At 33.2% G+C, this 17627-nt stretch overlaps 2 protein-coding genes across 2 annotated transcripts; one reads left to right on the plus strand and one right to left on the minus strand.

Annotated features, from left to right (window-relative positions):
• Nucleotides 1-683: 683 nt before the first annotated feature.
• Nucleotides 684-2989, minus strand: LOC149373775 (uncharacterized). Its single transcript, XM_089595700.1, has 2 exons — nucleotides 2264-2989; nucleotides 684-917 (listed from the first exon to the last, which is right to left on the minus strand). The coding sequence occupies exons 1-2, from the start codon at nucleotides 2987-2989 to the stop codon at nucleotides 684-686; spliced, it is 960 nt and encodes a 319-aa protein (XP_089451826.1).
• A 737-nt stretch (nucleotides 2990-3726) lies between these two features.
• LOC149373776 (uncharacterized) lies at nucleotides 3727-17402 on the plus strand. The gene is made up of 4 exons (XM_089595701.1): nucleotides 3727-3733; nucleotides 16482-16576; nucleotides 16653-16854; nucleotides 16942-17402. Exons 1-4 carry the CDS (start codon nucleotides 3727-3729, stop codon nucleotides 17400-17402), a joined length of 765 nt encoding a protein of 254 aa, XP_089451827.1.
• The last annotated feature ends 225 nt before the right edge of the window (nucleotides 17403-17627 follow it).

A 17627-nucleotide genomic window follows, 5' to 3' on the forward strand; every position in this document is an offset into this window, starting at 1 on the left:
TCGGTTGATAAGCAAATGTAAGTTCTGACACAAGTTGTGATAAAAGAACTTATATGAAAACTTATGTAAGAACTAACATAAGAACTGACATAAGAAATTATATAAGAAATTACGCAAGATCTTATGTAAGACCTTATGACAAATTTTTTGCTGGGATTCTAGTATCGGTTGAAAGAAACAATTGAAGTTCAATCCCTATTAAGGTTGTAATATTTATTTTGCTATTTTTAAAAGTATTTTTTGCTGCTTCAAGGAAAATAAAACAAATCTGATCAACTTCCTAGTAAGTGTTCTTGTAAAATATTAACAAAAATGATGTTTGACTTTTAATCATAATGTTACGCTTTCGTCTGTTTTATTTTATAAAATATCAAAAATTTCGTTAAAAACAGGACGAATGTCAGATGTGCATTGAGAGATTGTAGTAGCCAAGGCATTTAGACGATAAAATTTTTAATATATGTGTTTTCAGTTCCTGAATACCAAAGATCGTTTGCAATCATATAATATCCTGCTAAAGGGTTTTACCTCGCCATTTTTGAAGAAAAATCATAGATCCAATAGTACTTACTTAAAAAATTATTTATGTGAGGATGCGTAGGCAATGCGGCATTCGAATCACGATGATGAGCCTCAGTGTAATTATTACTGCGATCTTCATGCAATCCATGAACAGAAAAATATTAAGGTCCACACCGTTGCAACCATTCACTTTCAAAGTATGCTAAATATTCATCGAAATAATTTCCATAGTTTTCGCAGTTACTCTTGATTTCCAAAAATGTCGCGTAAATTGTGCTTTCCGGCAATAATCCCAAGGCCATGAGTTGCCTTAACACGATATAAATTTCTGGATTTCTTGACACACTTTTTTTCTGAGAAATCATCTTTAATTTTTGGGCTTTTTGAATAAGGGCCTGAAAATACATCAAGAAATCTTTTAACTGAATTATACAGCAATAAAACAAATTTTGAGATCAGTTCTTTTGAAGTAGGCTGTAACATAATTTTGAACAATGTCTGTTCAATTTAAGTTTTAATAGCACATAAAATTTAAATGATAAAGTAACCGTTGCACCGACGTTTTGAGAAAAAAAAGTACATTGTACTGGACTCATCATTTTAATCGGTTGGTCATTTATATTGTATGACAAGTAAACGATGCTCGACGGCCGAATTTAATAACACGTTTCCTGGTAGATTGACCGTAAATTTAATATGCAGTTACATACAATTTTTAAACCACAATTATTAAACATTCCACAATGAATAGTTTGATGAGTAAAAGGGTGTTAACAGATTGTCAGTTTTTATCCAAACTGCTTTTTAAAAAATGGAATAGTAGTTTTCGTCACAAATGGGAATTTCTCCTTAGTGATTCCTGGGTCCGTCGGCACTTGTAAAACAATGCTCGAGGGATGGTTGGAAACGCCCTGGTCGGATGAATACGAATGACGAGCAGTACTTTTTTTCTGAGGGCACAGAAACTACTCAAACATGTCCAAAGTAGAAAAAAAAAAGATTTTCAGGCTTTTCGTACACGAAAACCAATTTCCAATCCAATACCATTTCATTAAAATTTAACTCGAATTATTTTAATAATTAATTTTACATACATTACAGTGCTGGTATCTGCTTCGATACAGGAGCAAGAGATGACTAGACAAAGAGACACCAAGAGAGAGAGAGAGAGAGAGAGAATTAGAATTAGAATTAAAATTTATTTATTATATGAGCTAAGGGCTGGGAGCTCTTGATAGCTCGGCCAATTACAAGACTGACAGGTACAAGTTGATGCACACAAGATTGCTGGAAGCAAAAAACAATAAGTAATTATCTGCAATGTACACAGAATATACAAAGAAGAGAAAAAGAGAGAAAAGAGAAAAAAAAACAAAAAATAAATAAATAAATAAATAAAACAAAATCAAATAAAATAAAAATAAAAATGTTTAAATATATGACTACTAAATAACTTAAGTAAAACAAAATAAAAATAAAAACAACATTAAAACAATTAAATACACGACTAAATATAAAGATACACAAATCGGCAGAAATATCACATTAAGTGCAGACACTCACGGCAATAAAATATAAAAATCATATATAGTAATTGCACAAGTTATATCACAGTCACATGTCTATCACAGTCGCATGGATATCATAGTCAGTAGAAAATGGAGATCTTATTTTATTTTTTTTTTAGAGCGTCACACAACAAGAAATCTTCAATTTTTGCGTTAAAGCACGGTCTACTCACTAGCTCGCGAATGTTCACCGGCAACTTGTTCCCGAGCGATGCAGAATACACTAGAAATGATTCCTTATAGAAATCAGTCCACGCCCATGGGATGACAAGGTCCAACGATGATACTCTCTTGGAGCCCGCAGAGTCAAGTGGGCGAAAGATAAGTCTTTCCGATAAGTATCGCGGCTCACCGGATGTAAGCACGCGTCCAAGCAGGCAAATTGCATTACGGTCACGGCGAGACTCGTACAGTAGAAGACCAAGCCTCTTGTAAGTAAGATTAATGTGTTCATGTTTTCTTAAGCCGGTGGCGAATCGAACCGCAGCGTTCATGCCGCGTCGCATACGCACCAGCAGCTCCGCAGACAGACCAAAAAAGAGGCCAGAAGCGTAATCATAATAGGGAAACACGAGGGATTTAACAAGAAGCAGGCGTACTTTAGGTACCAGAGAGTCACCGCACCTACGAAGGCGTGAAACGGCTGCGTAGCTCTTTCTTGTTGTCTCGATGGTCTGATGCGTCCAGGTAAGTGAACCATCCAGGATAACTCCGACAATCCTGACCGTTTCAACGTAGTCGATGGGATTGTCTCCGATGCATACCCTCGGCAGATGCTTACAGTGGATTCGGGAGATGAAACCACGCGAGGCAAACCACGTCACCTGCGTCTTCCCCGAATGGATGCTGAGACCGTACGCCAGGGCCCACTTGCAAAGCTGTTCGAGATCCTCGTTCATCTTCTCGACGATCAAACGCAGGTCGCTGTAGCGTCCATGCAAATACAGTACTCTAAGAGAGAGAAAGAGAGAGCGTAAAATGGACTTAATATACGATGTAGAATTTTTAAGCTATTAGTAATAAAAATAACAATCACAGACACACAATACAGAGAGACAGAGAGAGAGAGACAGACAGACAGGTAATACATGCTCTTTGACGCAATTCAATACTTACATGTTTTTTTTTTTTTTTTTTTTTTATATTATAGTGCTCTACGTCCGGCTCCTTCAATAAGGGCACTACTATGGGCACTTAGCACTTTGGAGAAGGAAGGGAAGAGGGATGGGAGGCCTGCCATTACTGGGAGGGGGGTAGGGGGAAATTAGGCAATTATGCTGCGAGGAGGTCGCCTAAACCCTCCTCAAGGAGCATTGCGTGGTGAAAAAGCACATATGAAAAATCACAGAGGTACTTGCCCGATAAGTCGCACTGGCCGGGAATCGAACCACGGTCTCCCGCGTGTCAATCCACGACCTAGCCGACTGAGCCACCGCGCGCTCCAATACTTACATGTGTTAGATGGAAGTAGAAACATTTAACCACTATGCCAGGAAACACTGCTTGAACTGCATTCCGAATAGCTGGTTCAAAGTCACACATACAAAATACTGGCGAAAATTTGGGAAATTTCTTTTTTACATATAGAAATAGTTGCTCGTAACATTCGGTGTACTTGTTCGACATTATGCAAAACATGGCAGGTACGGCCTAAAAAATTATAAGGAAACATTTACTCACGTTGACAGTAATGTTGTTTTGGTATGTGTGCGTGTGCGCGACCCGCGACAAAACATTATTGTCTTCAATATTTGTTTTCTATATCATACCAAAAACAAGTGGCAAAAATAATTTATTACAAGTGTGGTTTTTTTTTTTTTTTTTTTTTTTTACATACAACATTTTCAGCTGATTACAAACTTCAGCAAATTACAAAAAAAAATATGACTAATGCGTACAACTTACTGCTCGTGAATTTTATTAATTTTATTGTTTTAGCCATACTCACACGAAATCTGAGATTCAATGTTATCGATTGGCCTGAAAAAAATTTAATTTGCTACTGCCGATTCAGAGACGTATTGGTTTCGAAGATTAACTATAGCAATCAATAAAAATGTGATATAATGCCTTGAAACCGTAAATCAGTAAGTATTCAAGGCAAAGTTATAATTTAATTGATTTTCGTTTGCAGACCTAAGAGTCTATCCATAAACTACGTAGACCCATTTTTCTAGAAGTCTAAAAATGAGAGTCGAAATACAGACCAATGCAAAATAAAACAGTTTCGCTCATAAAGATAGTAACGAAGTTATTTACCTTTTTTAGAAAAATTTTTAACTAATCAAAAATTTCTTTAACCTACATGTTGATGTCCAACTTAGCTTAATAAATAGCTATGCGTAATTGAACTTACAGATTACAAGAAAAAAAATCAAAAAAATTGATATTTTGCAAAACTCTGTAAAATAGCATTTAAAGGTTTATTTCACGAATATTTCGTAAATCCTGATAGATAGAGTAAAACTTTAAATACCAGTGTGTAGAGTGCAAAAGTCCCTATCGATGTAGCATTTCACTTTTTTGTTGCACTTAAAGTTTCAAGATAAAAATTAATCAAATTATTATTGGCGTATGTGCTGTTAGAGTGAGTAAAATAAAGAGCCCATAGCAAGCGCAGTGTCCCCTATCACACCCCTACAGTCAACGTATATGTACTCGCATAAGCAGCGGTGAGAGATTAGAGATAGGAGAGAGAGAGAGCAGCAACTATATGTATGAGAGCGTGCGGTGGCTCAGTCGGCTAGGTCGTGGATTGGCACGCGGGAGACCGTGGTTCAATTCCCGGCTAGTGCGACTTTTACGGTCAAGTACCTCTGTGATTTCTCACATGTGCTTTTTCACCACGCAATGCTCCTCGAGGACGGTTTAGGCGACCTTCTCGCAGCAAAATTGCCTTATTTCCTCCTACCCCCCTCCCAGTAATGGATCCCTCTTCCCTTCCTTCTCCCAAGTGCTAAGTGCCCATAGTAGTGCCTTTATTAAAGGAGCCGGACGTAGAGCACTCTAATATAAAAAAAAAAAAACTGCATGTATGCACATATATATAGTTACACTCGCTCGATTCCGATCGACTCGATTGGCTGAAATTTCAATACTGGATTCTTAGCTAGAAAATTTACCAAGTCCTGAATAAAATTTATACTCGAAAAAAAATATCTTCTCCACACATGGTGTTTATCATCCATTTTCATAGATTCTCTATCGATAAACATGATCATAAATTTGATTAGTTCCAAGCGTTATTTCGCTAATATCTCGTAAACCGTAACCGATACGAAAAAACCAAACAAAAATATTAGCGTCCAGAGCGGAAAGTTTCATATATAAATTGCTTACTTTTCCAACATTTTGACGTATCCAAAGTTTTGAGATTAAAAGACACGAATAAAATCTGGGCTTTATGTCCATGGCCCATGTCCGGGTCCATGCCCCGAAGCATATTTAAACTGTAGAAATTGTTGACAAAAAAAAATAAATCTGATTCTTATGCATAATTTTCCCAGGAATACAAGGAAAATAGTCACAAGACGGTAAAAAACCCATAACATATGTTTTTTACAAAATTTATAAAAAATTCTTTTTTTAGTTTCTTGCCCATGTCTTTGCTTCTATTTCTGCAACGGAGAGTTTTTTTGGCTACCAATTATTTCGTCGTCTAATTTTCTACTGACCGCATACCTTTGCAATTCTATTATATATTGTTTACAACATTTTAATTGCAAAAAAATGGCCAAAACAATTTTTTTCATTAGAAAATTTTTGTGCTACGTAACTCAAATCTACTCCATGGATTATCGTGTCGTACTAAGAATCAATAGCTCTGAACACACTTTTTAAAATCTTTTTTGCAGGTTTACGAGATATTGCGTAGTTTATAATAAATTAATTTGTTGCAGTGAAACTTTAAAGTCTTATTTCAAAAGTAAGTCATATTATATCGTATTTTGGCTTCGGTAAACTTGTTGCAATTAATTAGATGTACTATTTAACACAAAAAAACTGATTTTTTCGATTCTTAATGATTTGTCCTGTAACAATCTATTTTACAATACCATGAAATCCAAATATAGATTAACATACATAGATTTTATTTAAGTATCATGTCATTAAAATAATTAACCGATAAAGAATCTTTAAAAATGGATAATAAACATCGTGTGTGGAGAACAAATTTTTTTTCAAGTACTTATTTTATTCAGTTCGGAATAAAGTGAGTGCAACTTTTTCTTTTTTTTTTTTTTTTACAGCCATTTGAGGTCTCGTACAGGTCCTATTTAGGCTCTGCATTGCTGTGTTTTCCATGCATATATATGCTATCGTCATTGGCATATTAAAAAACCGCCTCAGATTTTTATTGTGACATCAATCACTTACACAGCAATGGGGACCGATATTTTACATGATTTCCGAACCATCGGGCCACAGTTAGAATACGCACATGAGAAATAAGTTTCCCGGAGGTGCGAGCCAAGTGAGTAAAGGCTGGATCTCAAACTCGTGAACCTGTATTAGTGGAGACCAGGGTAATCGTGGCAGTCTGGGTCTGCGTGGCATTTAAATAAAAAGAAAACTAATGATAATTTTCAGGTTTTTTTTTTTTTTTTTTTTGAACACCCATACTGATGTCCCTTGAATTCCCTTAAATATTTATGGGCATTATAATAAGTATTTATTCATTTAAAAAAAAGTTTTATATTTTTAGTATTTACATTGATCGGATGATCATTTTCAACAGCTGTTTCAATATAGGCCTATTACAGCAACATTTTTACAATTGGGCTTAATTGAAAGCTGGACTCGTTAGCTACAATTTGCTTTTTTTAATTTTTTTAGAAAATAAGAAACAACAAAATTATAACAAAAACAAGCAAGCGTGTCGTATGGGGCACAGCGTATCATCTGGCTGGGGCAGAGCGTAGCCTGGCCGCGGCAGTGCGAGCGCTGGCGCGAGCGTTACACAGCTGATTTTTAGGTTAAGTTTTTTGTAGAACAATGTAAACATTAGGTAGTTTACCTGTTAAGACTACAAAAAACACGCGAAGAAATTTACTGAAAGCTTTAAATATTAACAAAATAGTACAATTAAATGAAGATCAGAGGGCGAATTCTACTATTTGCAATCGGGATAATATATCAATTCTAGACTGCCCAATCCTTTTTGCTACTGATTTTTCAGAGAAACAGAATTTATTTAATAATTTAATTTGATTTCATGCAGTGAATAACATATTCAAAAGCCAAAGAATTTTATTACAGAAATTTAATGTGTTCATGATTTAGTGTTATAAGTTCACTTACAATGTAAAGAAAGATTCGAAAATAAATAAATAAATTACCTAACTTTTTTTCTATAGCACACACCTTTTAACTATTATGTATCCTCCACCCCTAGGGCATATTAGAGCTTTTTAAGAACGAGCCATTTTTTTATTTTAAATTTAAAATGTTGCAAAATAATTTTTTAACTTGTAGGCTAGGTCCACAAGTATCATACTTTTACAACACAATTTTTTAGCTACTCTAATCCTCATTCCTTTAAGAAATACAGCTTAACAAAGTTAGAGTGCCCTGCGTGCCCTGGTCGCCCCTACCAACAAGCTCCCGAGCCACGGGACCCACAGCCTAAACCACTGTGCTACCGTGGCCCTAAAGTGAGTGTAACTATTATATACACACACACACACACACACACACACACACACACACATATATATATATATATATATATATATATATATATATATATATATATATATATATATTTATTCAGGCATGTATGTGCTATAGTCTACAATATAAAAGATGTATACATATAAAACCACTCGTAAGATCGTACATAAAACGAGGCCCCCCGATTCCAGAGATGAGTAGAGAGATTGCTAACGCCAATGCTACGGCGTGAGACAACTTTTTTCCACTGATCAGGGCGACCCGCCGCAGCCAGCCGTCGAACCAAGGCGCACATTTTTCGAGAGTGCGAGACTCGTATCGAAGAGCGTGCGACTACAAGAAGAGAAGTGGATTCGCGTGGAAATGAGCATACAGGCGCACATTTTAGAGACACGTAATAGGGGTATACCAAATGTGTGCCTACGAGGAGAGGAGTGGAAATGTTGACTATAGCTATATATCTGAGCGCACAGCCAAAGCAAGCAACGATTAATAATTTATATTATAAGTTGTGTTAATAATTTCTTAGGAGTTTTAAATGTAAGAATTATACTCATATCCTAAGAAATTATTTTATTATTATGAAATTCCAAAATGGCCATGCTAACAAGAAGTATCAGCTTATAAAATTATTGGAGATAATTAGTATTAGACAAATGTATTTTGATGTAAAGGGAGGAAAGGGTTTATTAAAATTATTTATAAATTTCAATAAAACATAAATAGAAAGAAAATAGACTAGAATAATGAATCACATTAAAAAAAAAAATTTGCCGACAGTTGAAATCATAGACTCATAAACGAGTCCAGGTATACGAGGGTGCTGATGACGATGTCCTGGTGATCGGCACCGAGAGTTTTCAATTATAAACATCTAAATAGACTCATAAACAAGTTTACCGACCGACCGACTACTTAAAAAAAAGCACCCAATGTACATACATACATACATATACATTAGCCCGTTCCCCGCAAAATTTAAACTCTTTTTATTAATTATAATAAAATACGAGTAATAATCATAAACATATCGTAGTTGTAGATAAATGAAAGTTGTGTCGGGATTAACCTCGTAACAAAGTGACATCAATTTATTTTGACGTTCAGGTTATTATTTGTAATTAAATAAATAAATCATTTGAATTTCTTTGGGAACGAATTAAGATATCAGGCTGATATATATATATGTGCGATAATTTCAGGCAGTCGATAAAGAAGATTTTTTACATGAAGACTAATGAATTCTTTAAGAACTCTTGTTGGGCCCATCTCACATGACATAAGTTAATGAATTTATGAATTCTCATTAAGAATTCTTTTGAAGACATATGATCACATATTCAATACATATTGAATTCATTCTAATGAATTCTTTAAGAATTAAAAAAAAAAGAATTCAATTACAATTCATATTGTGTTTCCGTGCCTGCTGGGTTAGTTACTTTTTTAAAAACAAGAAAGAAGAAAAGAAATTGCGTTTACTATTTCTTTAAATGTGATACTATAAGATACATTGCCAATATTTATATGTTTTATATATAATAAGCAGTGTCAAGTCTAAACCTTATTATTATTAGCTAATATTATTTGTTTTTATCAGTTATTCGTTGAAACAATCTCCACTTGGGCTTAAATTAGTTATATAAAAGCTTTCAACCTTTCTAGTTAGATGTGTATAGAGATACATAACCAATCAAGAACTGAGTAAGGAGCAAATAATAAATTCTCCAAAATTTTGGTGAATAATCTTGAGCACCGTTTTGTACCCTGTTAAATGGTTCCGGTACAACATGATAAAACCTGATATAAATTTCTTTTAGTATACCGGACATAAAATTGCGAGGTATAATATTTTATCAGTAAATTTCTTGTCTTTCCAATGTATCGGTGTTATATATGATGTAAAAATGTTTACCATGATTCAGAACGAAACATACCTATATGTAGATAACAAGTACATATGGTAATTTACAAAATAGTTGTACATATTATTTTGTATAGGTTATTTTCTGATGGTTGCGTACGGCGAACCTTGATGTTTATTTACCATTTTTCGACTTGTTTGTATTACCTGTCCAGAATTAAATATCATTATTTAATGACGCAAACTTCATGACATAGGTTTTTCTTGATACACTTCTGATATGTTTGTATAAGAAAATTCTTTATACATTTGTATCATGTCTTACAAGCAAATAACTATGCATAAACTATATAGGATCATAAATATTTAACTTCATGTATATTATTTTTTTCTTAGTATTTTGATGTATTTTCGGTATGCAAGGTCTTATAAAATATGTCAAGTGCAAATACACACATATATTCTTATAATTTTAGTCTTTAAATGGTGTCATATGATGTTATTATATGATTCTCGTCTAATTTTTACTGGTTTGGTATTCAATGCGGATATGACTGATAATATGTCAATATGAAACTTCTTATCTTAAGGCCCATGGAGCTGAGCTTGCCAAAATATTGTGTAAATATTAAATGAATAACTACAATTATGATATACACGTTCTGACGTGTGCTTCAATGTAACGGATTTACAAGATATTGATGGATTCCCGCGTGACGTAGGTACATTTATATCAGTTAAACGATTCCTATCAGTTTTTCTTTATTCGAATCCAATGTTGCCATAGCTCGATCAGCGGTGACACGTCGGATTCAAATACCTGTGGACTCCGGTTCGATTCAAACTCACGGTAAAATTTTTCAAATTTAATTTTCAGGGTGGTAATTTATATAAAGTTATGTAAGTACGTGATAAATAATAATAATTGTCAGACTAAAATTTATAAACTATATTACATTAAATATATACTTAGTAATTGAGAAATAATCTATATTGAGGCTCTAACAAGTACGTAAAAACACATAAGATATATATGTAAAGATAGTCTAGTCAAAGGCAAGCCGCGAAAAAAGGCATGTTTAATACGTTTTTTATTTTTACAAATGATTATTTTAAATTTTAATAAATTATTTTTATTTGACTGAAAATATGTTTGAATTTTAAAATAGTGTATTAATCGAATAACCCAAAAGATTTGAGTTCTAGTCAGACATCTCAACTCATTTTTAAAAAAATATTACATTTTCAGTCACGTATATTAATTAGCTGATCGTATAATTACAGGTAAAATATTTGAATATGATCATGCGTGAAACATAATAAGCACGTTATAACATCATATCACACGTATCGTAATAATTTAGTGGATCCTGATAAATAATCTTGTACGACATGATACAATTTTGTTTCAGCTCTATACTCTCCCTAAAAAAACCTATAAACAATTGTAAGTCGTATGTTTAAATCAGAAAAAATTTACATATTTTACAATACTGTTTAAAACTTGTATGATTCTATAAAGTTGATATAAAATTATCCTGGGATATTCATACAAAAAGACTGATCAATACATCAGGTTTTGGTGCAAAAACACACATCTATCGTGATATAATTTTTTTTTATCGCGTTTTATCGGAACCATTCAACGGGGCCATATATTCGCTCCATGCATGACACGCACCGCTGCCCTCGGTGTCATAATCGCGCAATACCGTACCCCCGTATGATTAAATCGTAACACTGTCGCTTATAGGAGAAAGTATTATTTATTGAATAAGACGTACATACTGCTATCGCGTAAACATCAGCACCCTAAAAAATGGATATGATTATCCAAATAGGCTTCAAAAGTATAAGTTGCAACATAGTTTTTAATAATGAAACGCTGAAAAAAGCTAAAAAATTAGTAGAGAGTGGGCACGTTGCCTACGTACAGGAATATGTAAATAAAGGAGTCGGTCATCTGATCAATTGCTATGTTGTGAGACAAACATCTGTAAGCTTAAATCCATACAAAGTAAAATTATCTGTAAGTACATTATTGCCTATGCTTGACAAATATAGGTTATGGTAACATATACATAAATGTGTGCCACAAACTGCCATCAGGACTGTAAACTTTTCATGATCATTTTGCTTATAATCAATAATAATAATAAAAAAATTCCGTAGGTTAGGTACGAACTTTTGTCTCCTAACTGCCCTAATCCACAACTCCTTCTGTTTTGTTTCATGGGGTCTACTTGGGAATTTATACAGCACCACCCCCTGCTTTTCTTTCTTGTTGCAATTAACAACGCAACACTGTCTCGTACGCATTTCGTTACTTTGTAAACGTAAACACTGATTCAGATTATACGGCTATAGCGGCAGCCTACGTCAACTGCTTGGAGTAGTTAGAGTTCTTGCTCTCACGAATACAACATTACAGATAAGTATGTGTGTTGTGTACTATATGACAGATGATATTTAATAACCCATTATTTAAAATTTCGGGCGATTTGAAGTGCCTAGCAAAATTATTTATCCGTATTATTTGACCCGGTTTGGCTAAATAACATTTTTTTTCCGCCTTCGATTTCTCAACAAATTACTTTAAATAAAATAATATCTTTTCTCATATAAGACAACGCTTACTGTAAGATTTATGGGGGTACGGGTTTGCCAACTTTGCTCACCTACAGCGCTGCAGTCGTTTTTTTTATCCCCTCCAACCTGATGCACGGAGCGAATAGTGTACGCACTACGCAGTACGCAGAGTACACTGAGTACACACACTATAGTGTATACACAGCAGTTCTAGTTGGCACGCCGCGCGGACCACATGCATAGACATATTATGTCCATCCCGGGTATGAATTTTCACCCAAGTCGAAGGTGAGGTTAGCAAACACCCGGGCGTGTATCCTGTACTATCTCGATACGGGTATACTTGTGTTAACAATCCTCTGCCAAAAATACAACTTGAAGGTGAGCTACCACGGAAACCACGTGGAGGACGGTCAAATACTTTCATACGAGCAGTAAATGCGATTACTTAGCAGAGAGGAAATGTAGCACTTTCGCCATTGCAACCAAGTAAAATATGGAGTGGACGGTGAAGGTGTGGCAGAAAAAAAATTAAATCATATGGATTTCCATGAAAACATATGGATAATAAACCGAATGACAAACATATACAATCTTTTTTATAAATATAATTTCTATAAATCCATGTTGGTATCATGAAAATTTTATCTCGTGAAATTTAGCTAATGCAACTTCTACTGTCATATTTTCATATACCAACCACTAAAATATGATTAAAAATATTTTCTTGAAGTGCCTGATACATCCACATTAACTATTGTCTGGTTTAAATACCTATAAACCTCTGATTACAGAATATGATAATTTGAGAAAATAGATTGACGTATAAAACACATATTGACAAAACCTATTAAAAACATGTAAGTTATCGAATCGAAATTTTGTTGTTACATACTATTTTACTCCCATAACGATACATGGAAAGTATTTTCTAAAAAAATCCTATACAGCGTTCATAATTGTGGATCTACATATAAAAACTAATTGCGTAACACAAATTTTTTGTTGAATGTGTTAGTGCCTATTCAAAACCATAATCAATTTGCTTCGAACTTGGTTTTATCGGTCAATATTTATAGAATTCCGGTATCTTATGCAACTCTTCTTATAAAATATCCTTAAGTTTTTAACAAGTCTTTATTCAGTTATCCAGGAGCAAATACACATTATGAATCTCATTAAATATTTTTTTTATGAGGTTTTATCAGTCTGTCCCAACCGGGATCTCTACAAAAAAGAATTCATTCATGTACTTTGCAAGTTAGAATAACAAATTATTGAAGTGAATAAAAGAATCAATCATTTTAATATACTGTACGTTTTAAGAGTGACTGCATCTCTTTTGGCCAGAACACTTTTGTACTTTTTACATTTTGCATTGGTAATTACTTTTTTTGCGTTGCGTATTTCATCAAAACCTTCCCATTCACAACGTCTTTTGCCTCCCATGGTTAATTATCTCTAATAATATGTACTTCTAATTATTAATACTAAAAACTTTAACCAAACTATATTCTTATCCTCATTGTAGTCACGACTTTATACTGCATCTATTGAATTTAAAAGTTGTGAATATAGTATTATATTGGATATATAATTGTGCAGTTAAACATAAAAGTATAAATGTATATATTTAATTGCAATACAAAATATAACTTACTGTTTCAAAGGCACATAGATAAATACATTTCTGGATGTCTATACACATGCATCGAAGGACAAAAAATGTACCTTCAAGTATTAGTAGAAAATTTACATCAGGAACTATGGATAATTTTGATCACAATGAAGACACACAGTCTGGTTTGAACAGTGCTCATGACACTGTTTTAGTACTTTTTCAAGAAAATTCTCAAAAACGTTCACAAAAGCCTAAAATTTTCTCTACAACGATTAATAAATCTAAAAGATTTCTTGACAAAAATTTGGCGTGTCAAACTTTGAAACATTTTATCAAGCCCGCTGAAAAAATTCCAATTTTTTCTGAAAAATCAGTTGATGTATCGATAAATCCAAGTGCATACGAATCAGTAACTAGTACAGATTTTGCATGGTTTTTAAGTCGTATGAATATATCACAAGCTTCTAATTATGTATCAGATACTCCTGATAATGTAGACGTTCAAGCGATACCAAATTGGTCAGCTTTTAATTCAATTGTAAGCGATCAACGTCATAGACCAATACAAAAAGTTGGATTTTTACCTATACTGCCATATCCTGTCACAGAGTATTCTACGGTATACACGGCAATGTGTAGTTTTAATGAAATTTTAAGTCAGTTAGATCAAAAATATTTTCCTGTATTCTGTGATGAAGGTGTTTACCACATAGCTCGACATATTCAGCTACTCCGCCCACAAGAGTTTAAAAATCTTACCCTAATGCTTGGAAGTTCTCACATGACAAAAGTTTTATCATCTTGTATAGGCAAATATTTAAAAAATAGCGGAGCAGCTCATATTTTTATAGAAACCGAAGTTTTTGGAGTTAATGTAGTAGAACAAGTATTGAATGGCTCACACTATGCAAGGTCTGTAAAAGGATTTTTCTTACTTGCAGAAACCCTACAACGATTACAATTAGAAGCTTTTTTAAGTCAATGTAATTTGAATGCGTACGATGATCAGCTAACTACTATAAGTGCTTTGCAGGGAGCTTTTTCTGAAGAGTCTTTTGAGGAATGTGAATTGCTTTTTAAATCATTTAATGAACACTCGAAACAAATCTTAAATGATATCAAAATTTTCGTGGAAAAACGATGTAAGGAGTCACTTACGTTTAAATTTTGGAACAATGTATTGATATTAGTTCAGTTGTTGCGGGATATGATTTGAGCTGATCGTTCTGGAAATTGGCTTTTACACGTAAATACAGTACAAAAATTACTTCCAATTTTTAATATTTTCGATCGCACTAATTACACTCGTTGGGGCTCTCTTTACCTTCAAGACATTTTAAAATTACCAGAGACTAAGCCAGAATTATATCAAAAATTTTTAAGTGGACAGTTTACAGTTTCAGGTCATCAGTTCCTTTCACATCTGTTGGAGGTGACCAAGGTCTGGAGCAAACAATCAATAAATCTCAAAAAGGTCGTGCAGGAATTATAGGCTGTACGCAAAAGAAAGAATACATTGCAGGATGGAATCTTAACTACCACGAACTTTTATCGGTATGTAACTTTTATAGAGAAGTGACGAACGTTAAATGCGAGAATCAAGAGTTACAGCTTCATCACGATTTTAGTACAGCAACTACTGAACGCTCGGAACATGAAGTTCATAAAATTATGGATTTTATAGTTTTTCATGGCAATCCTTTTAAAAACAGCAGTGAACAGCTCAAAAATTTAGTTACTCAAGAATTGATACCGTATGAGTGTAGCGAAACTCTTTTAAACATTTTTTTTACAAGTTGCGACACTTATTCCGAGTTTTTTTAAGAAAGATTCGTTGAAAAGTCAAAAAGTTTATCTGACACAATTTCCAAAATCGATTTTCCAAATGTTAAAAGTATTATAAAGGTTAAGAACTCAAACAAAAGTCTTTCAATGATCCAACAAAATAAAATGGCTCAGAAAATAATAGAATTAGCAAAAGAGCGAAATTTTAGTTTACGTCTATTATTTACGTTCGAGTTAATACCAAATAATTATTTGTTTACTGAAAGTGGTAGTATGAAAAAAGAAAAAAACAAAAGCGATCTTACAAAGGTATTAGAGGCAAAGGCAGAAATTGAATTTATTGCGAATATCCATGACCTTACAAGTTTTACCTTAGTTGTAGATGTAATGCTTGTATGCCGAACATTACAATGGAAAAATATGAAAACGTTTAAAGATTTTTCAGTTGCTTTTTGCAATTCTATCTCTTTACAATCGAAAAAAGGAGTCTATCGAATTGACTTTATTTTTGACTCGTATTTTGAAAATTCTGTAAAATTTGGAGAGAGATTACTAAGATATAAAAATGAAACGATAGACGTGCATAGTATTAATGAAAATGTACCTATGCCAAAACAAGAAAACTTATTTTGGGGATCCAACAAAAACAAAAAATTATTACAAGACTTTCTCCGGAAATACGTATTAGAGAACAGTACGGAATATTGGCCAGGAATAGAAATAATATGTAGTGCAACAGATGAGAAACCTTGTGAAATCAATATTCCGTACGACCCTAATAAATTACAATCATTACAAAGATATGATGTCGAAGAAACTGATTTTAAAATTATTTTTCATATATACCAAACATGCACAGATGGAAATCGCAAAATATTAGTTTTATCATCAGATACAGGTGTGGTTGTTCTATTGTTATACTATTGGACGAAATTCGAAGAAAAAGGTTTGCAGGTAAAAATATTTTCATTTTCAAAATTTTTCATTTTTTTTTATACACTCTACACGTATAAATACATGTTTATGTTAGGAACTTTGGATTCGTGTGGGTGCCGCTGCGAAAAAAAGATTTTTACCCCTTCATACTTTGGCTAAAAAAGTTGGATATGAATTGTGCTCCGTACTTCCAGCTTTGCATCATCTCACTGGTGCGGATTATACCAGCAAAGTTGGCACCAAATATGGTGCTTTACAAGCTCACCCTGAAATGTTTCTCACCACTTTTGCTCAAGGTTTTTTATCATTTACGTATTTAAATAATGCATTTAAATTTAAAAACTATATTGTATTTTAAAATGATTTTAACATTTTTTTTGTAGGTGTATCTGATTTGGAAATAAATTTATCCGTCGACAAAGCTGAACAATATCTTTTACAAGTTATTAAAAAGAATAATGTATGTACAACGTTTGACGATTTTAGATATTGGATGTATCACTTTGCTAATATGGTTTCTATTCATGAACTCCCACCAACAAGTCAATCGATAAGACTGCATATTTTGAGAGCTCTGTATGTAACATACTCTCAAATTAATTTGTTGCAATCTGATATCAGGAAATTAGATCCTTCTAACTTTGGTTATCTTATTGAAGAAAATGATTTAGTACCAGAAAAAATAAACATATTATACCCATCCGTTGAAGACTTACCACCGAAATGTAATTGTAAAAAATGCTCTACAAAACAATGCCCTTGTAGATCAGCTGGAATTTCTTGTATTTCATTTTGTGTATGTAAATCAACAAATACTTGTAAAAATGTATTTGAGGTAGTTTAACTGTTTACATTTTCTTAAATTAATAAATACATTAAAAGCTTTTAATTTTTTAATATAATTCGACGGCCTAGACGAAGAAAAACTTAATTTAAAAGGTCCTGGTTAAAATAACATTTAAAAATATGAGTTAAGCTTTTCTTCGCCTGGGTCGTTATCTGAGTAACATAACTACTATGTAGCCACACTTATATTGATTTTTTTACTTTGCAGCCTAAATATTAATTC

The sequence above is a fragment of the Copidosoma floridanum genome, unplaced genomic scaffold (assembly GCF_036245765.1).
Source record: "Copidosoma floridanum isolate Cflo_tuat_1 unplaced genomic scaffold, Cflo_Japanese_pri ptg000027l, whole genome shotgun sequence".
NCBI lineage: Eukaryota > Metazoa > Arthropoda > Insecta > Hymenoptera > Encyrtidae > Copidosoma > Copidosoma floridanum.

Coding starts and splice junctions, on each gene's coding strand:
- LOC149373775 (XM_089595700.1), bottom strand. CDS start 2,989: ATGAACGAGGATCTCGAACAGCTTTGCAAGTGGGCCCTGGCGTACGGT. Junction 918..2,263: donor CGGTGAACATTCGCGAGCTA/GTGAGTAGACCG, acceptor ATGTATTTTCAG/GCCCTTATTCAAAAAGCCCA.
- LOC149373776 (XM_089595701.1), top strand. Junction 16,577..16,652: donor TCGAAGAAAAAGGTTTGCAG/GTAAAAATATTT, acceptor TGTTTATGTTAG/GAACTTTGGATTCGTGTGGG. Junction 16,855..16,941: donor TCTCACCACTTTTGCTCAAG/GTTTTTTATCAT, acceptor TTTTTTTTGTAG/GTGTATCTGATTTGGAAATA.